This window comes from Ceratotherium simum, chromosome 12 (genome assembly GCF_057802395.1).
Source record: "Ceratotherium simum simum isolate JZ-2026a chromosome 12, ASM5780239v1, whole genome shotgun sequence".
Taxonomy (NCBI): Eukaryota; Metazoa; Chordata; class Mammalia; order Perissodactyla; family Rhinocerotidae; genus Ceratotherium; species Ceratotherium simum.
In genome coordinates this window covers 3,819,448-3,840,695 of record NC_141911.1, presented here as the reverse complement: position 1 = coordinate 3,840,695, position 21,248 = coordinate 3,819,448, and the positions used below count along the sequence as shown (strand labels likewise).

Sequence of the window (21,248 nt, the reverse complement as noted above, 5' to 3'; positions counted from 1 at the left end):
ATGAAGACCCTGGCTCTGTTCAAAGGACCTGAGGCAAATGAGGGCCAACTGTGGTCACTCAGGCTTAGAGTTTTAATCGTCCCCATGCCATGCACTGTGAAATGGAAGGTGTGTACTGAAATGTACAGTGTGCTTTTCTTTTAAAGAAATAAAGTCCTTAAATCAATGTAATGTCAAGGAGCAGAGCGGGGAGCTGAACCCCACTTTCTTCCCCTTTAAAAAAACAGAAACAAAATTCTTCCCTGGTTGACATGGGCTAATTAACCGGTCGCTGACCAGGTCCCTGGGTGAATCGCCTTAAACACACAAGAAAGAAGCCACCTCCCAATCTGACCCATCACGTCCCCGAAGGTTAGAACAAGTCCCCTGTGTGCCAGGGTGTGGGAGGCAGCTGAGAGCAAATAAGAAATTTTAACCTTGAAAGACAAAAACAGACAAACTTATAAGACGAGGCTTAAAGTGTTGAAATTTTTACATCCAATCCTCCCTTCTGGCAAGGGACCATTTTCAGATGGGGGAGAGAGGTGGAGAGTCCCACCTCCCACACAGAGAATAACCCAGCTGAAAGACGCCCAGAACCAGGTCCAAAAGCTCCTCACTATGGAGACCCAAGTGGGCTAAGGACACGAGGACAGAGAAAAGGCTGACAGGATTCAAGTCTGCACAGCTAAGGATTGTTTCCTAATGCTCCCAAAATTCAAAAGAAAACAAAAAAGATAAGGTGGGAGAAGATAGCTAAAACAAAATGGCCAAATGTGAATTTATGAAGTAGAATGCTGCATACATGGGGGTCCATAATACTCGTCTCTCTACATTTGCAGGTGTTTGAAATTTTCCATAATAATTGCAAATTCCTTTTAAAAAAGCAAGTTGACCCTAAGCCCTAATGAATGGCCTTTGACAGACTCCTCCTAAATTTGTCTAGGGTTGATAAAGGTTAACGAGGGCCAGAGCGGTGTGTGTGTGTGTGTGTGCACACACGCACGCACACACAGGTTTTAGAGTAGTGCAAAAGCACGCAAAAAGAATCACCAAGAGAGCTTGTTAAAACAGATTCCCTGTCCCCAACCCCAGAGGTTCTGATTCAGCAGGCCTGGGGTTGGGCCTAAGAATGAGCATTTCTAACATGCTCTCAGGAGATGCTGATGCTGCTGGTCTGCGGACCACACTCCGAGTAGCTCGGTTTCAGAGAACAGGAGTACCAAAGCTCAGACGCCTTTAATAATGTGGTAATAAATTATCCTCCTTACCCAGGAGGCCCCTTGCCCGACCTTCTGTCCCCCACTCCCCCTGCCCCTTGGCACAGCCCCTACTGCCACTCCCTGGGACCATGAAACATTACCTTCTGCTGGATTCATTACCGCATCGTGGAGCAGGGTGGCCATACTCCCAGCTATCCCTGCAAAAGAAACTCCAGAAAATTACCCTCTGGGACCGGGCGTTCTGAGGAAGTTCCTGGAAGCTAAATCAGATGGAACCCTGGACAAAGCTTTCTAAGCAAAATTCACTAACAACTCCACCCAGGTGAGCACTGATGCTCAAAACCCTACAGTGACCATGGGAACGTTGGATAAAAAGGGGCACGGTGACCCACACTTTCATCAGGCAGAAACCTCATCTTCTCTTGTGGAGTCAACCCGGGGAAAAGGCCGGACCTGCTCATAACGGATGGCACCCAGAAACCACACTGCATGGCTTTTTCCACCGTCTAGATTTTAATTCTCTTTGTCCCTCGCCTCTGTCTACAGATTAAGTCACTCTGCCCTTAAATTGGGGCAATCAAAGGGGATGATTTCATGTAAGTGGCTGAGAGGGGAAAAAGTCAGAAGAGCAATCTTTAAGAAAATTCCTTAATAAAGTCCAGGCATTTTTAAGAAAACGGGCGAGGGGAGAGGACACAGGAAGCTCTGCATATGGTAGACTTCCAGGGGAGTCTGCAAAGCCATGACCTGTCTCGGGGATGGCCGACCCAGCTGAGGGTCTCACTTGAAGGGGCCTGGCTTCAAGAACCAGGAAATTTACACACTGTTATAAACCAGTGTGACCTCAATAAAATAATTAAAAAAAAAAAAAAGAACCAGGAACTTCAAAAGCCTGATTCAGGCCTGGAATTCTGCTTTTGGCTTTGGGTTGCCTCCCTCTGTGGGTGACACCGCCCGGTAACGAACGTGACCGCTGGGAGGTGGGAGGAATGAGGAACACCAGGATAACACTTCGGAAATGCATTTCTATGCTCCGCCCTCCTCCACATACACTTATGATCATCCCCAGAAAGGTCCAAACATAACCACAGCACACACCACAATGAAGCCGTAACAGCACTGGGCAGAACCTGGCATAAACTGGGTTCCGTCAAACTGCCTTCAAGGGTTCAGGGACCAAGGAGCTCTACCACAACACAAGGCAGTTTCAGCAAAGGGGAGGCACAGACTTGGGGACAGCCAGGCTCTTAGTGACCGTGTCTAAGAACGCAACTAACGGCCAATTTTTAAAAAGCAAACCAAATGTCTGCAAGCCAGCCAGGTGGAGTTATTAGCACCAGGTTTGCTGATGGAAGGGGTGCTTTTTGGTTCGGAGTCAAACAAAAAGAGAAGGGAAAAAAGCTGTTGCTGGTACATCTACTCTCCACTGTTGAAAAATAATTTTGTTAAAATAAGTACACCTTACACTGCTATGGATAGCCCCCTTCACACCCAAACAAAAACCAACAAAAGCCAAACCCACAGGAGAGGCGACAAGCGCTCGGCGGGCCCGGAAGACATGCCCACATAAGAGCTGCCCACAACTCAAGCCCCCAGCCCGCCTCGCTCCCTCCAAACAACAAAAGGAAACGATGTCAGCCCTTGCTCGCAGAGATGTAGCTCAGACACACGGAAGAGAGCGGGGCGAGATCCCCAACCCCCAGGAGCTTAAGGTGGGAAAGGCCGTCTGCGCTGCAGCAAATCCTTTGTCAGCCATAAAACTTCTTGACCTTTTAAAGCTTAGTTAGATCTTGACGTTGTAGAGACCTGTTGAACCAGTTTTTAAATAGTCTCAAAGAAGCTGTCCAGATAGCTTTTTTTTTTGAATCCAGCATTCAAAAGTTTTGTTTCTATTCAGGGTTTTTTCCTAGATCTGATCATTAATTGCTTTTGAATGTGTAAAAAAACAAAACGAAAAACCCACGCAACAATGAAAACCGAAACACCTCTGTCACTGATTTTCCCCAGGCTTCAGAAAGCGGAGGAGGGGAACGGAAAGAAGCGTGTGTGTGTGTGCGCGCGTGTCTGGGTGTGTGTGCACACACAACTCTAGAGTTCTTTATTCGTAAGCAAGCGTGGCGGAGACGAGGCGTCAGGCTGCTGGGTCACGGGGAGGAGAACCCTGGGGAAGGGTCTGTTGAAGGAGAGAACTTTCTAACTCCAGACAAACGCTTTCAAATACCGTTGGCTAGGTGGCTGTTTCCTTGGTGGTGGAAAACGTCATTTAAAGTCCTTTTCATGTTTTCATAGCAGGCAAAATACATGGCGTGGGCCGGGCCTGCGCCCATTATCATCACGTTGAGACCTCGCAAGGGCCTCCAGAAGCCTTCAGTCCGCACGATTTTCCTGAGGGCTCCGTAGACATTAGTGTACTGGGCTCTGGGATCTGGATTCAGACTCTGCATTCGTGTCTGGGAGAAGGCGAGAAAACAAGAAAAGAATGGGAGTTAACGAGGACGGTAAGGAGAGAAAAGAAGACCCAGAGAGAGTGAGAGGAACAGTCCATTTTCATCATTTCACAGGATTTCTTGATCAAGAAAACATTTACTCTCTCCCTCCTGGACTCCTCCCTCCCCGCACACACATTCACATGGATTTCATCATATCCAGCAAAGGGCGGAAAGAACGAGGCTGGATTTGCAGTAGGAAGACCTGCCCTGCCACTGGCAAGCTGTGTGACCTCTGATGAGTCCCTTAACCTCTCTGGGCCTTAGGATCCTCAATTAAAAAAACAGGATTGTCGTGAGCATCAAATAAAACAATGGGTGGGAAGACCCTTAGTAAGCTCAGAGACCTAGTCAAATATAAGTATTATTATTACCCTGTGGTTCCCACTCCGGTTCTGAAATCTTCTGCATCCTCGCTTAGCTGAGGTGTCTGTGTTCTGAAAGCTCCTATTCAGCCCTACCATGAAATCTCCCCAGAATCCTCCAGCCCTCACCCCCTCATCTCCTCTGAATACTCTTTACACTTAGTCTTTACAAGTTAGCACTAAAATATAAACGGTCTTGTTCTGAATTTCCTCCCATGTATAGTCTTGCCTCCTTGAGGCAGAGACCCAGCTTTCCCCACCTCTGTGATCCCATCATGCTGCCCAGGCACTTCAGTAGGTGTGATCATTAATCTTATGTTGTCAACCTGGCAAGGCCACGGCACCCACACTGGCTCCAACTGTGGTCAAACACTAGTCTAAATGTTGCTGTGAAGATATTTTTTAGACATGATTAACATTTAAATCAGTAGATTCTGAGTAAAGCAGATGACCCTCCATGGCGTGGGTGGGCCTCATCTAATCAGCTGAAGGCCTGAAGAGAAAAAAACTGACGCTTCCCAAGGAAGAAAAAATGCTGTCTCCAGATAGTCCTTGGACTTGAGTTGCAACATCAACTCTTCCCTGGGTCTCCAGTCAGCCTGCCCTGCAGATTATGGACTTGCTAGCTTCCACAAATGCATGAGCCAATTTATACACACACACATACACACACCCTATTTGGCTCTGTTTCTCTGAGGAACCCTGACTAGTACAGTAGATAAGAAATATTTGCCAGGTGAAAGACCAGCGCTGGCTCAGCCCTGCAAAAGCAGCAGCATTTGCTCCTCCACACCCCTCCCCCCAACACACACACCGTCAAGAGGAGAGGGTCTCCAACCTTTGGTAGGGATATCCTTTTATCTCCAAACAAAATCATACAGAAAACTAACATATAAAATGCAAGAAGGGCTTCCCTGATTGAAAATGGGGCAAAGGGCCCTGGGCCCTCCTCTCACTCCTCAAGGCAGAGAACCGCCTCCCCCCAGGAACCCCAGGGCCCAGAGGAACAGCGTGAAAACCAATAGCCTAATTGGTGCTCATTTTCAGATTTTAGATTTCACCAGCTAGTAAAACCGCAAAGAAAATGGGCACATCATTGGCAACTTCTGATTTTTCCAAGAAAGGACATAAAAACAATAACAATATAAGCAATAGTCACCATCGCCCTCTATTACAATCAACATTTCCTAAAAGAAAGGACATTTTTAATGCTTAAAAGAAAGCAGACTACCTCTGATTATAAAACTGTTCTTTAAATTAAATTTAGCTTTATTAAAAACTCACTGCTTTACCCTTTTTTTCTACCACAGACTGGTGAAAATGTCCCCTGGCCCAGCCCAAGGCAGCCCCGGGACACCCGGACCCCACATTCGGGGTGGGGGTGGGGGGATGGGAATGGATAGGGTCAGGATGGGCTCAGTGTCCCGTACCTTTTTGTTTAATTGTTTTCTATTGTAACCCTTTTCAAAAAGGATTTGACGCAGCTTAATAATGGAGGATACATTAGAAGCAAACAAGACCAAGGGAAGGAGAAGCGAGCGAATGTGCCAGTCAAGAGGGCACCTGACTGGTCACGACACCCCCACTTTGCCCGAGTGCACTGCTCGCTGGAGCAAAGGAAGCACTCGAAATGCAAAGCACTCACTTTGGGAGGGGCAACACTGCTTCTTCAGGGACAGCAGACGTTCTCCAGCACTAAGTTCTAAAAGTTATTTGAAATCACTCAAGTTTTAGAGCAAAGAGAGCTTTCTATTTCACCCGGCTTTTTCCTATAATTGCCCCTGATGAAAAGCAGGAGCGTGATGCAGGAGGTGGGGCAATACAGTGGTCCAGAACGCAGGCTTGCTTATCAGAAAGAACTGGATTCGAATTCAGATTCCATCACTCATGGTGTTACCCTGGGCACGATGGTTACCCTCTCTAAGCTTTAGTTCCCTCCTCTGAGAGAATGCTTGAGAAAACTAAATGTCTGTTACCTTTCTATTACTACCATTATTATTAATAACAATAAAGGATTCATCAAGAGGCTAAGGAATATGGTTCTAGTATATAACTGACCCTGCAGACACCTAAGCTCCATGCAGGGGGCATTGCATCTGCCTATTCGCAGCAGATCTCCAGTGCCTATTGTGTCTAATTCACAGCGGGAGCCCATAAATATATGTTGAGCAAATGGATGAACAAACACGTGCAATTTAGGATACCAACTAGGGTGAAGGGTACTGCATCTCTGACTTCACCTCCTCCTAAATATGAGCATGCTTTCCCAGAGGCACCCATCCCTCCCCTCACCCTTTGTCTAGATCTTTCCCTACGGATAAAAAGTCCACATTTTGCTGCATTTCTCAAGCCCAGGCTGTGATCTGCTGAGCTACAGCAGACGCTACCTTGGGCCTGTCAATAGGGGTGGCTCCTGCCGGCCCCATTCCCAGAGGGGAAGCCCGCCTTGGGGAAGGATTGCAACAGCTGCCTCTGCCTCCTCCCTGCTGGTTTCTGGCCTGGGGAGACAAGACCAGCCCGTAGCGGAAGGCCTTGCTTGGGTCCAGGCGGGTAGAAACGAAGGAGGGCCTCGCAAGCAGGGATGGCAGTGCGAAAAAACACACAGGCCTCGGAGCAAGGAGCTGAGAGCCTGGACTCTGGACCTGACACTGGCTCCCAGAGGGCCACGTGGCCTTGGCTACGGCATCTCATCTCACTGGTCCCCAGTGTCCTCAAGTGGAAAATGAAGGCGAGGATCAGAACAGTGGCTGATTATCAGAATCACCTGGGAAATGTTTAAAAATACCTATCCCAGCACCACCCCAACATGTATTGATTCAAACTTTTTTTTTAATTCCCCAGATGATTCTGATTATCACTCAGTTTGGAGAACCATTAAATAGAGGCCCCTTCCAGCCCCAGCACCTTCTAATAACCTTCTCCATCCAGCCTCGGCTCCGTGAGGAGGAGATGGGGAGAGGGTGTTGGGGGCGGGTGGTGTGTGCTGAGGGGGCAGAGGTAGGAGCAGTGGGGACACGGTGCCAAGGCTTTAGAGCCAGCTGATGTCGTTGGTCTGAATTTCAGCTCTGGAACCTTCAGCTTGTTCCTCAATCTTGGGGCGTGGAATAATCCCCAGAGAGCTGTTGGCAGGCGGAGTGCGATACTGTGGGAAATGCCTGGCTCCGGCTGGCAGTCAGCAATGATCGTCCCCCTCCTCCCACCCTTTCTAAGAGTGAAGGCATCAGGAGGGTCTCTCCTTCACAAAGCTGCACACGTCGGCCAGCGCACGTCGACGTACAGGGGAAATCTAGGACTGATTTCTCACCTCCCCCTTGTTTAAATTAGGGGTGAGGCAGTTGGAGTAAATGTTACTGAACCAAAACATACCATCCTCCCATGGAAGAGAAAAGGACAACTGGGTATCTGTGCACGTTCAGTGGACTTCTCTGTCCTTAGGGGTGGTCTACTCAAGGGCAGGCCACGTCTAAAGACCCATGCCCGCAACAGAGGCAAGTGGCCTGTGAGCGTGGAGGAGGACCCAGTGAAGCCCCCTCTGGGCCCACCACAGCCATGGTGGCCAAGTTTTGGGCCGGAGCCTGTGTAGTCCTAGAGCACCTTCATTTCTTCAACCTGCCTGCAGGGAGCACCCACTCGGGGCCAGGCACTGGATACAGAAAGGAAAAGTCGACGGGGAAATAAACAAGGAAAGCGTGAGATGAGGGAGAATGACATGGATGGCGTGGGGTGTCAGGAAGAAGCTCAGAGAAGAGAGCAGGAGTGACCAGTCCAGACCATTAGGGTCATGGAAGCTTCCTCAGAAGAGACGCCGAGACAAGCCAAGGCGGCCAGGTAAGAAGGGAGGCAGAAGCGGCCAGAGCCAGAGAGGAGATAATCAATGCAGTCTTTCTTGTTCTTTCTCAGTCACTCTGCCTGTAAAACGTACAAGTGAGGGCTAGGCATCTTCTCTGTACCTGTGGACTGATGAAGGAGAAAAAGTTAGGGGTGTAAGTCCATCAACGGATGAATGGATAAGCAAAATGTGGTCTATCCACACAATGGAACATTATCCAGCCTTAAAAAGGAAGGAAATTCTGACACACACTACAACATGGATGAACCTTGAGGACATTATGCTAAGTGAATAAGCCAGTCACAAAAAGACAAATACTGCATGATTCCACTTATATGAGTCACCTAGAGTAGTCAAATTCATAGAGACAGAAAGCAGAATGGAGGTTCCCAGGGGCTGGAGGAGGGGGAATGGGGAGTTATTAATTAATGGGGACAGAGTTTCGGTTTTGCAAGAGGTACAGTCCTGTGAATGGATGGTGGTGATGGTTGCACAACAATATGAATGTACTTAATACCACTGACTGTACATCTAAAAATGGGTAAGATGGTAAATTTGACGTTATATGTATTTTACCACAATTAAAAAAAAAACAAGTCAGGGTATGAGGGTAGAGAGAAGGAAAAAAAAAAATGAATAAATTAGGATGCACAGAAAGAGGGCAGAGATGGAAAAAAAACACAAACGGAGACAGAATTTCACAAACGCCTTTCCTGTCCTGGGTTTCAGTTACTGCTCACAGACTAGCTGCATGGTTCTCCCATTCCCTTATAATAAATTCCCATCTTTGCATTTTAATTCTCCCCTCTTGGAAATTCATAATGCACAGTAGCATATTAATGGCTCTGGGGGGTCCTTCGGGAAAGTGGCCTGTTGAACTCTTGGTTAACAAGGCACTTGTCAAACGTTTGTCTTTGGCAATGGAAGCCTTATCTCACTGAACAACCAGTTACACCTTGCAGAACACACTTGAGAAAACAGCTGTAGCCAACGGACCCTGGAAGCAGGAAGTGCAGAGATCAGCTCCAGGTGTCAGAAGGATCCCTGGGGCAGACCCTGCAAAGAGTGGTCAGCAGGGAACAGCCGGGAAGAGCAGGCCTGAGACGAGTGGCAAATAAGCAGGAAGAGCCCTCTGCTGCGTGTCATGAGCCAGGGTTACTCCACACCTACCTGCATAATTGCTGTTGCTCTCAAGGCGAGGATGGAGAAAAGTGCCTTGGCCCCCAAATCAGGAGACCTGGGTCTCAGGCCTGGTTCTGCCACTCACTGTGTGACCTAAGCAAGTCCCCTCCAGCTCTAGAACGCAATTCTAGAGGAGGCTCCACATCAACGATACACACTTTATTTGCACGGAACCAGCTCCCTCAACTCCCAGCAAGGCGAGTATGGAGGGGTCAAGCCCCTTACTCCAATTCCCCCCTAAGAAGACAAAACAGGATAAGCCTGTCTTGAGGGCCTATTCTCTGACTGCAAGGAGGGTGAAGAGAGAGTGGAAAATGTGTGTTCTGTCCCAGGTGAGCTCGCAGGATCATAGGACGGGAGCTGCAGGGCCCTGGGCAGAGAGCGTCTCTAACACAGCACCTGCCTTTTCAGGTGGGAAAAGCGGCTTGCCCAAGATCACATGGACCAGCAATCACCGATCTGGGCCAGGACCAGAGAAGAAAAGTGAAAGAAGCAAGCTGAGCCTGGCAGGGAGACCTCAGACCTCCATGAGGATCCTGCAGGGACAGCCCAGCCTGGCCAAGCCCCTGCAGCACCACTCAGCCACTCACCACTCCTACCTGACCTGGACACAGCTGCAGATTCCCACCTTTCCTGTCTCAATTTCTCAAAATAAGAAACCAGTAATAACATTAAAAACTTCTCGTGTCAAAAATACACTTTCAGGGGCCGGGCCTGTGGCTTAGCGGTTAGGTGCATGCGCTCCGCTACTGGTGGCCCGGGTTCAGATCCCGGGCGCACACCGACGCACCGCTTCTCCGGCCATGCTGAGGCCACGTCCCACATACAGCAACTAGAAGGATGTGCAACTATGATATACAACTATCTACTGGGGCTTCGGGGAGAAAAAGAAAAAAAAAAAAAGGAGGAAGATTAGCAATAGATGTTAGCTCAGGGCCAGTCTTCCTCAGCAAAAAGAGGAGGATTGGCATGGATGTTAGCTCAGGGCTGATCTTCCTCACAAATGAAAAAAAAAAAAGCACTTTCAGGACCAGGAGAAGATAATGTGAAATCTACGCATTTATCCATTCAAAAGCATCTGTCACACTCCTATGTTGAGGCAGGTAAAATGGGGAGACAGGGAGGGACAGGCACACACGGGGCTGCCAGTTCCTGGTGTGAGCACCAACATCACAGCACGACAGGTGGGCACAACTCCCACCAAGGGACCAGAGCTGTGCCCAGAAGACTGGCCAGGAATCTGTGTTCCACACTTTCTCCCAGAGAAAGAAAATAAGGTTCAGGCATGAGAAAGTGCTAGGAAAATGCCAAATAATGTTAGCATCTGCCGCCCAGTGTCTGCTTCTGAATTAGACACCAAATGGGCAAGTTTAATTCTACACCATCTGCCAACTGTTTCCAAGCAGCGCTGACAGTCACTAAGTCGAACCATAGGAAAAACCATAGGAACGCCGGACTGCAAGGCCCAACCCAGCCCCCTCCCAATTTTCCAAGCCCCACAGCCACCCACCCAAGGGCACAAGCCCACCCTTCAGCCCTCTGGCCAGCAGCTCCCTCATTTCCACCCACAGCCCATCCACGGCACTCTGTGTCAGCTGCACTGGGGTCTGCTGGTGACGCTCCAGCTCCTATCCACAACCACCCGGGGCAGAGAGCCCGTTCCCACGCGGCCTGGGCTCGCTGAGACACCACACCACGGATCCAGCAGCAGGCCAAGTGGGAGAGGCTTTTTTGGCACAGTGCTTTGTGGGGGAAAGGACTGTCTTCCAGAGTTAAGCCACACACCTCATCGAGGGCTTGGAAAGCCCTGTCTCACCTTCTAGAATCCTTAGGCAGCACGCACAACACACAAAGAAACACAAACCACATCAAGGAGAACCACGCACAGTAAAACTTGCAGCACTCCCCAAGTTCAAAACTGCTAGCATTCTGACTCAGAATCTGCACCCTTATTGTGTGACACAGGAGAGGGACTCCTAAAGGTGCTTCCGACAATCACGCCCTGGCCCTCTGAAGACAAATGTAGGAGTCAGCAAAAATGAGGCAGAAGGACACCTTCCAGAATCATTCCCACACATGCATTAACCAGGAACGGAGCCATGCAGAAAATTCTTTAAGAGGAACCGCGCTATTCACAGCACGCTGACACACATCCAAGTTTACTCACAAGTTCAAAATTCCAAATCACGTCTTTTTACATCTCCCAAATTGGCAAAAATGTGTACACAAAGAGAATATACTTTGTCTCTCTCATTTTTTTTTTTAATCAAAAGGAAAATTTGATCCCCTTAAAGTTTAGGAATCAGCAAGAGAAAAATGGCTCCTCAAAAGGAGTGCTTGCCTCCCACCCCAAAAAAAGGGGAGGCTATTGGGAGAATGACTCCAGATCAGAATCACGCGGTGGGGTGGTGCTCAGGGAGTTCCAGCACATACACTTTGAAAGCCCCTGTTGAGAACCATGATTTCAGAGCCAGCTCACTGGAAAATCAGTCAGAAAAGCTGAACAGAAAAGAGATGAGAGGTGGTGGAAACACACCTCCAGCTAAATCACGTCCATGTCCGTTTCCCTGTCTCACCTATAGGAAGCCCCAGACTTGCCTCAGCTGTCAGGTCGCCCTGTGGCTGAAGAAGTGGGGGAGGACGTGGGTTCACAGAGCTGAGAACAAACCATCAAGGCTGTTCCACCTTTTCACTTATGTCCCACAGGGGCCCAATATTCAGAAAAGTCACATTCGCCCTTCTGAATAGACCAGCCACACTCCCCCGTTCCTGGTCACCTGCCACCTCTGAGGTGTGGGGCCTGCAAAGTGTTCACGCCACCGGTCATTCATACTCTGCAGACACAATCCTGAAACGCTCAAGGCCCGTTAGGGACATGCTTCATGGGGCACTGCTGTTTCTAGGGACTAAAGGATTAAGTGAAGAGCCTCCATAACAAATTTGGTAGAAAATACCAATTCCACCAAGACAACCAAAACCAAGCTCCTCGGCCTCCCAGGGAAGAAGTGACAGCACCAAACACCACTTCTCCTGGGACAGGCCACAGCGTGAGGAGTTAAACCCAGGTCACATCCAACCCGGATAGGGTGGCAGAAGAGGGGCCATTTGAGCTGCACCTGGAAAGAGGGACGATACTTCAATCGGTAAGAAATGAGGCTGTCATTACAATCTTACCATTTGGTTTTTGATGACATTACACGTGTTCCTTTGGGGGGAAAAAAAAGGCAAGCAGGGCAGGCAGAAGAATAGACCAATTCTGGCTGAGGGGCTGTGACCGTGCCGGTGGGCCCCGGCTGAGGGGCTGTGACTGTGCTGGTGGATCTGGGAAATGGAGGAGGGTGTGGCTGGAGGGTCTGTGCTCAGGGAATGCAGAGGTAAGGTACAGATGGAGAGGTAGCCCCAGACGTGGGATGGTGGCTGAACATTAGAAGATCAATGAACGTCTGCTGGGAGAAAGGCAGGTCGGGGCTGGACTACAGGAGGCCCTGAAGAGCTTGCTAAGGGGTTTGGAATTTATAGTCTAGCGTTTTCCATGGTTACATACTGCACATGACGATGGCAGCTATGAATACGGATGGGATCTCCCGTATCTGGGAGAAGGCAGCAGGCCTATGTGACAGAAGCCCTCCTTACCGGGTCTCCTGACAGGCTGGCCCCTCTCTCTGAAGCTCTGGCCACTTGCAAGGCCACTGCAACACCACATGCCACTGAGGTCTCCCTCCCCACCCGTGGGCAGCAGCTCACCGCCGTGCCTATGGCTCAAAGGACATCATTCCCACATTCCTTTATCCTAGGAGCCAAGTCTGATGGCTCCTCCTCTTCTCTAGAAAATTCTAGAGCAGAAGGAGAGAGAAATGAAAGAATCTGGGCCAGGCTCAGGCCTAGTGTACCCAGGACACATCAGAACGTCCAGTATGTGGCCCACCCAAAGGATTAAATTATTTCTGCTCTACAGGTGGGCAAATTCACAAGATTCCAGGTAATAGGGCTGGGATTTCACGGATGAGATTAGAGACCTTATCAGGAGACAGAGGGCAGCGAGAGCCCTGGGCTGGAGAGTAGCCTGAACCATCCAGCACTCCTACGCTGGCTCTAGTAAAACGAGCAGGGGGCTAGGGTCCTATGTTCTAGTCCCACATCTGGCATTAAGGACTGTATGGCCTTAGGCAAGTCCACTTGCTTCTCTGAGCCCCAAAGCCTCTATTCACAAAATAATGAACTAAAACAGTAATATTAGCAACTAACTACGCCCATTTTACAAACAAGGAAACTAAGGCACAGATGGGGTAAGTGACTTGCCCCAAGGTCACAGAGTACAGACAGGATTGGAAGCCAGGTGGTCTGGCTGCAGAGCCAAGCCCTTGACCACGAGGCTACAAAACGTCTCAGGAAAGGGGGGACTGGAAAGGATGTTGCGTGATCTCCAACTTCCCTCCCATCTCTGATGTGCTCTGCTTCTATGGCCACGCTAAGTCTCATGTACACACCCTCCATGTGCCTGACCTTTTTGAAGAGGGAGTAGCCCTGACCATGTCAAAGTCACCTAAATCCTTGCTGGTTAAGTCCAGCAGCTCCTGAGGAGGTCTTTCTCCATCTAGCCTGAAGGCAGTGTACTTTCAGACAGTCACGAGGCCAGTCCCATGGGGGCCACACAGCTTCAGCACTTCCCAACCCTGGCCATCAGCCTGGCCACTGGTCCCAAACGGAACCGGGTAATAGAGCCTGGTTCAATACAAACCCCTTCTTTCCCTCCTTGAAAAAAGATTGAACCATTCGCCCAGCCAGGTCGTGGGCAGGAGGAGCATCTTGATGGATGAAAGCCTGTCACTCCTTAGGTATTCAAAGGTTAAAACTGAATATTGCAAGGTTAGGTTGCTTTCAAGAAAAAATTTAATTCACTGCCGTTAACCTGGCCTCCCAGGGCCTCTCCTGACTCAGCAGCTTTGTCTATGTCGTCGGCTTATAAACACCCCACCTACAAGTATGGACAAGACGTCAGAGGCAAAACTGGAAAAGCACCTCATTCTCAACAGTGTTTTCTTTTCCTGGCATATAGGTAAACTCACTGAAGCACCATGATGCCACATAGAAGAATAAACTTAACACAAGAGTCCACGTGAAGCGCATGAAGCCACCCCAGAGCACCAGGACATCTGCTGAGCGCATCAGCAGAACAGAATCCAGGCACGCAAAGCATGTTCAAAGGCTGTCCACACCACGGCTCTGGTCCCTGCTCCCTGCTTCATCCCGACAGCTCTGCTGTCATCTCTTTTGACAGTGGGGCTCCCTATGGGCTTCTGTTTGATTTCAGAGTTCTGCCACCCATCCAGCCCTCGCTTTGTTTTGCTAATGAGGACACATTCATATGACTTGCCCAAGCTCCCAGAGCTGGTCACCATTTCACCAGGACTGGCCAATGCTCCGACTCCCAGACCCTGCTCATGTGACCATCCTTGAACCATATTTTGCCAAAAACCCCAATCACAGAATCTCCAAGAAACCTCAGTCAACCACCCACCCAACGCTCAGACAGTCCCTGGGGTTTGAAGTTCATCCATTCACTCAACAATTACGTGTTGAGCTTCTACTCCATGCCAGACACCGTTATTAAGAACTGAAGACACAAAGATGGCGCCTGTCCTGAACCACCTCACAATGGAAATCCTACTCCATTTCTGAGCTATATGCCTTTGGGAAGTTACTGCACTTCTCTGAACTTCAGTTCTGTCACCCGTTAAAATCCCTATCTTGTATGCTTCCTGAGACGGGTAAAGAAGAAAACTGAAGCACGTCAATCACCTAGAACAGCATAGCAGGTGCTCAATGCATGTTTACCCTCGTTGCAATTATTTTTAGAAGGACTCCAGTATGTTCCCTAAACCACCACCTATATTAATACAAACGGCTCTGGTATCTCCTGAAGACACCACTAAAGCTAGCTTAATTTTACTTAGAGGGCGTGGTTGCTGATAAACGGCTGTTGGCACCAAGCATCTCATTCTGGGTTTGAAGTGAATCATTAGACTACAGAATATGGTAGGCCACAACCACACAACAGACCCCAGAGCCCCAGAAGGAAGCTACCAGCCACAGGGCCCTGGTGTTAGGAACTCCAGGCCACTGTTCCTACACTTTCACAAGAAGCGACAGGAATGAAACCTCACCCCAAACCCCTCTGACCAGAAAGAGGCTCGACAACGTGAGGGGCCCTTCCAGGTTCCACTGGGGTCCAGACTCACAATGGCTGGCAGAACAGGCTCTGGGCTCCCACCTGCATCTAAACGCCAGCTCTGCCCCCTCCCCCTCACACTGTGCCTCCTTCGGCGAGTTCCTTCATCTTCCAAGCCTGTGTCCTGGTCTGTAAGTGGGGTTCATAATAGCACCTACCTCCTGAAGTCTCTGTGAGGGTTAAAGGAAAGAGGAACGGAAAGCCCTTTGCGGGGGTCTGGCATACAGCTGCTCTTGATTTTATTTATGCTTTTTTTGGATAAACAGTGAATTCCTAGGAAGATGCCATTTTCACTCTAATTCCTTCACCAAACTCTCATTCCCTCAGAGGAGGATGCCCTGAGGAGCCGCCCTGGTTGGGAGCAAGCCCACAGGCAATCACTGCCCACTGCGACCAGGCGGCCAGCGGCACTGTCAGCACAGCCTGAGCAGCCCCTCCTAACAGAAGAGAAACCGAGGCCCAGGAAAGCGAGGGGACTTGCCCACGGCAGCCCCCGAGGGACTCCGTCCCTCCCACCCACCCCACTTCCACATTCACCTTTATTCCCTCACCGTTTCTAAATGAATGGGCCCGCTGCTTACATGAATCCTGATTATGTAACAGAGGAAACTTGGACGGCAAGAGAGGTCGTGAAAAATCCCTAGGGTCAGTTTACACAGGTGCAAAGGGGCCAAGAGGAAAGTGCCTCGGGAAGCTCACCCACCTGGCTGGGCTGCTCAGGGCCACGGGTAGCTCTGGAGACCTTTACCCAGTGCTGAAGTCCGGGGCTGAGCCCAGGCAGGGACCTTAAGTACCAAGGTCCCCTGACACTGCTGACTGGCACCCAGTCCCGCGAGGTCACCCCTGTGGAAAAGGCCCTCCCTGCTGCTCAAGGTCTCGCTACCCTCTGAACTGTAGGGAAATAGCCGCGTGGGGCCAAGTGGAGCTATAGGACTTGGCACAGGGAGCCCCTGTGTGTTCTGCCCCCGTCCCACACGCCACAGCCACCCTGCAGGCCTTGGGCCCCCACCTGTGGGTGTGGGCAGGCTCCCAGCTCCCCAGGAATCTGGGGGATAAATCCCTGTGGCACTGCAGGGCACGGATGTTTCTACCGAGTGAGTGTGTCTCACCTTCCCAAATAGGGCGATGCCCAAAACGTGCACCTAAATGTGGGCCTGACAGATGGAGAGAGCCCTGCTCCAAGAGTCAGAAGACCTAAACTCCCATCCAGCTCTGCCACCAGATCCCTGAGGAACTCCAAGCAATCGTTTCACCTAGCTGGGCATAATGTCCACCAGCAGGTAAACCCGAGACGGGCAGGAGAGTTCTGTTTTGTTTACTGATCTATCACAATTGCAAATATTTGTGGAATGAATAAATAGAGTTAATAGATTGTCTCTAAGGAGGTCCTCCTCGGCTGCTAACATTCTAAATTTATGAGACGTGTAAGGAGTACTTTGAAAAACAAATGTTTGTGAGTGTGCTTTATTTGGGGGGAGGTAAATCTACATTACTATACATCAGGCCTACTTGCAGCTTAAAAACACTTGTATTAAAAAAAAAAAAGACTCCAGGAGAAGGTGGAACACTAGTGCACTGCTGGTGGGAATGTAAACTGGTGCAGCCCCTACAGAAAATGGTACGCAAGTTCCTAAAAAAATTAAAAATAGAATTATCATATGATCCAGCAATCCTAGTGCTAGGTATATACCCAAAAGAGTTGAAAGCAGGGTGCCAAAGAGATCTCTGCACACCCGTGCTCACAGCAGCATTGTTCACAACGGCCAAGAGGTGGAAGCAACCCAAGTGTCCATCTGTGGATGAATGGATAAACAAAATGTGGTCCTTCCTCACAGTGGAATATCATTCAGCCTTAAAAAGGAAGGAAATTCTGACACATGCTATAACATAGATGAGCCTTGAGGACATTATGCAATAAGGCAGTCCCAAAAAGACAAATACTGTATGATTCCACTTACATGAGGTATCTAGAGTAGTCAAGTTCATAGAGACAGAAAGGGGAATGGTAGTGGCCAGGGGCTGGGGGGAGGGGAACATGGGCAGTTGTTGTTTAATGGGGACGGAGTTTCAGCTAGAAAGGTGAAAAAAGTTCTGGAGATCAGTTGCACAACAATGTAAATTTACTTAACACTACTGAACTATGCACATCAAAAAGGTTAAGATGGCAAGTTTTATGTTATGTATATTTTACCACAACTTAAAAGAAAAAATCCTAAATCTAGTCAACAGCTCACTCCACATGCATTTCATAGTCTGAAATCCTGTCACAATCCAATAATTCTCTGATGTTTCCTTTACTACCTGGCATAGGAGTTTTTTGTTTGTCTGTTTCTGGAGAAGGCAGCCAGGGGTCTCAAATGCACAGCACAATCCCCTGGACACAGCAGTATCCCCGGCTCCAGAGCTTGCCTGGGAAGGAAGCACCTTGGCGGGAAGGTCAGCCCAGGGGCTCTTGGATGGAAGCAAAGGAAGGGAGAAATGCTTAAGATGCAGAGTTTGAATTCTCATCCTTTCCCACTTGCTGGCCCCTGGCGCCAATGATGCAGCGCTTCCCTGTCCAGGACACACTGGCCTGCACCACCCCAAGAGATTTTCCCAGGAATCAGCACCCCAACTGCTCAGGCATGGAGGTAGCTGCCAGAAACCAGCCAAATGTTTGTACTCGAGAGAGAGTGGGTGATGATGCCAGTGGCTCCATGGCACTGCCCCTGCCATCAGAGCCAGGGAACAGAGGGGGTCCCAGAGTGCTGTGGGGGACAGCTCTCCTGGAATCCATCCTGGACAGGTACAGGGAGCCGCGCACCTCAGAAGCCCCATGCACGGTTCTCAAGTCAAGTGTGGTCCTGCCAGCTTCTGCAAGACCAGCTTCCACGCCCTTCACAGAGGCCACACCTTCCAAAGCTCACCCACTATTAGCCTATTATCCACAGGAAAAAAAGACTTTTCAAAGCAGCCCTGTCGCCAGCCTTCTCTCGCTCATTCCTCTACTGTAATTACATCAGGCGATACGTCTGCATGCCTGTCTCTCATCAAAGTCTGAGAGAAACACGAAGGGAGGGACAGCCTCATCCTTCTGTGATCTCAGCATCCAGCACTGTGCTTTAACTGAAACAGGAACTCAGCAACCAACTGTCAAGGACTCAGGGATACCCCACTTTTCACCCACAGGCTTCATACACAGAGCAGGCACTTTAAGCACCACATGCGCTCTCTGCCGGCTACGGCTCTGTGTCCCGCAGTGCGATGCATCTCACCATTTTCTGGGGCCTGCCAAATAGGGTAACAGCCGAGGATACGAGACCCATCAGAGCAGGCTCTAGAGTTCAGGGTACGAGAGAGGTCTAAGTAGATGTCCAGGGTAAATTTCCGAGATGTTACGGGAGCCAGATGTCCCACCAACACCCTATCAAATTATTTCCATGATGCTGGATTATCTCCGTGTAGACAGGGCCAGGTCACAGCCAGAGGGGACGTTCTCCTGCTGTCTTCACACACCTTCACAGCAGACAGTAACAGAGAAAGATGACAAAATACCAGAAACACCAGGCTTGATGTTCTAAGCGTCTTGGGGGAAAGACCCCAAGGGAAATATCCTGGAGACTCCCCTTTCAGCCTCCAGAATCCACTTGCACGTACAAATGTTTGCACGTAGAAATTATTCCATAAGCTTCTGGGGGAGTCATTTTTCAGTTTTACTGCGTGCCTAAGGGAATGGCAGGAACCTTCAATCATGGGCGAGACTTCACAGTGGCTGAAACCCTCCTTCTGGAAAGAGTGAGCTCAGGGGTACGATCAAACTGAAGCCGTCTGCTGAGAAGGGTTTCCAGAAGTGAGACAAGGAGATTGGCACCAGGGACGCCAGACTGAGGCAGCCTCAATTTGGTAAAACAAGAGGGTCGTTCTACCAAAGATTCTCCCTCCCCCGGAGACGTCAGTGCACAGCGGGGGGCTGGGGATGGCAGAGCAGGCAGAGAGCCCTTGCCTTCAAGGAGTTTACAGTCTAGTGGCGGAGGGAAAGAGTAAACCAAACACCAGACAGAGACAAAATTACTCTACAGGTCATGAAACAAAGTAGAAGGCGAAGGTGCTATGGGAGCAAAGGCAGGGGACGTGATTCAGATTTGAGCAGGGGTCCTGGAAGTGACTTTGAAGCGGAGGCCCGAAGGCTGGGGGGCATCAGGGAGGTGAAGCCTAGGGGAACAGGGCTGCCTGGGGGCACAGGACAGAGGCCCTGAGAAGGCTGGTGTCGCTGGCAGCATGTTGAGTACGAGGAGATGAGCCTGGAAAGAGGCAAAAGGACAGCGCCCACGCTGACCTCTGGAAACCGCCACACAAGAGGGTCGTTTTTACCCTTCATGCTGTTTCAGTCGCTGGGTCCTGACCTCCTGCCTCGGATTTGTCAACAAAGGAGAAGCAGGGGTGGGAATGGGGTGAAGAAGTAAAACAGGAGAACGTCTCTCACCGTGAAACCTAACGGAAGCGCAAACCAAGGGGAGTGACGGTGGTCCTGTCACCATGCGCTTCCCAAAGTGAGGCGCAGCTCCCCCACCCTGGCACTCCCACCAACGCTGCCCCGAAATGCTCAGGCCACTGGGCTGACCCCATCTGCGCTGCTGGCAATGCCGGGTGACCTTGGCCACTGGGCTGACCCTTGGATGACTCAGCTTCCTGGTAGTGCACTTGTAAAAGGACCCCAGCAGGAAGGAGCCAGACAGCTATAAACAGGGCCTTCCAGAAGCATCTGCTACACGTCTCCCCTTGATTCCAGGGTGGGGCCGTGGCCATTCAGCATTTCTGGAGTTGCCTGAATGAATAGTTTGCAGTTTTAAGTGTTGTAGTTGGAGGTTTCCAGTAACTTAAACCAACTATCATTTCTCGGCAAGCACTTGGGACGCAAGAGCCCCACACAGTATCTCAGCAGCTGGCTCCTCGCCCTGCTCCTTACTGCCCGGTGGAATTCCAGGGCAGGGGCCTCCCCAGCCTCCTCCTCAAAGCAGAGGGGCTTGTAAGTCTACACTTTACATTCAAACTTAAAAGAAGGTGCCCCAAAGTGACACTGCCCCATGGAAATAAGGAGTGGAAATGCTGGAACTGCAAAATTCCTAGGAGACCATTTAGTGTTAGCTCCAGCTTGCCATTTTACAGATGAAAAGACTGAGACTCAGACACATCAAGTGTTTTTCCCAAGGTCACTCAGTTAGCAGCCTCTAGTCACCTTAGTCTAATTACAATTTACCCTAAAATGCAAATACAAATGTTCTACGTGTGCATATACAGAAAGAGTCCACTTTTGCCTCAATTCTCCACATTTCATTCCCTGCCCTCCTCACGCAAGGATGCCCTGATGGCCAATTCTGGGTTGACAAAGCTTCTCCCTGTCCCTTAAACTCTGATTGCTCAGAGATCAGAAATCTGTTTTCAATTTAAAGCAGCTTCTGGAAAAAGTCCAGCTTTGTAGTAAATTTCGGTTTTTAGGGTCTGAAAGAGAATTTCAGAAAATTTCTTATGATTGGAATATCAGAAAATACAAAAGACCCTTGGAAGAGACACTCAAGGGAAGTTTAAAACAAGAATTCCGTTTTTTTTTTCTTATTGAGGTCACACTGGTTTATAACATTATATAAATTTCAGGTGTACATCATTATATTTCGACTTCTGTATAGACTGCATCATGTTCACCATCAAAAGTCTAGTTTCCATCTCTCACCATACATATGTGCCCCTTTACCCCTTTCACCCTCCTCCCGCCCCGTCCCCTCTGGTAACCACCAATCTGTTCTCCACATCTATGTTATAGAGAGAATTCCTATAGAAGGTCAGGGAAAGCATCATCGGCTGGCCCACTCTCAGAAGCCTGTGGAGGGAACAGTGCTCATTCCAAGGAAAAATGGAACCTGCTGCCACCATGACAAACTGCAGTTTCAACTCATTCTCCACCTCCTTCTGAAACTTGAA

General features: G+C 49.5%; 1 protein-coding gene across 4 annotated transcripts in view; it reads right to left on the bottom strand.

Moving 5' to 3' along the window:
- Positions 1-21,248, bottom strand: part of SLC25A37 (solute carrier family 25 member 37) — a 39,986-nt gene that overhangs the window by 4,224 nt on the left and 14,514 nt on the right. For 2 of the 4 annotated variants that reach the window (XM_004433575.3, XM_087437323.1), the window contains exons 2-3: positions 3,424-3,652; positions 1,343-1,399 (exon numbers count right to left, since the gene is read on the bottom strand). In XM_004433575.3, coding sequence (XP_004433632.1) covers positions 1,343-1,399; positions 3,424-3,652 — 286 coding nt within the window. Of the gene's footprint in view, positions 1-1,342; positions 1,400-2,724; positions 3,653-21,248 lie in introns of those variants that run through there. The other 2 variants (XM_087437324.1, XM_087437325.1) reach the window with 2 other exon arrangements.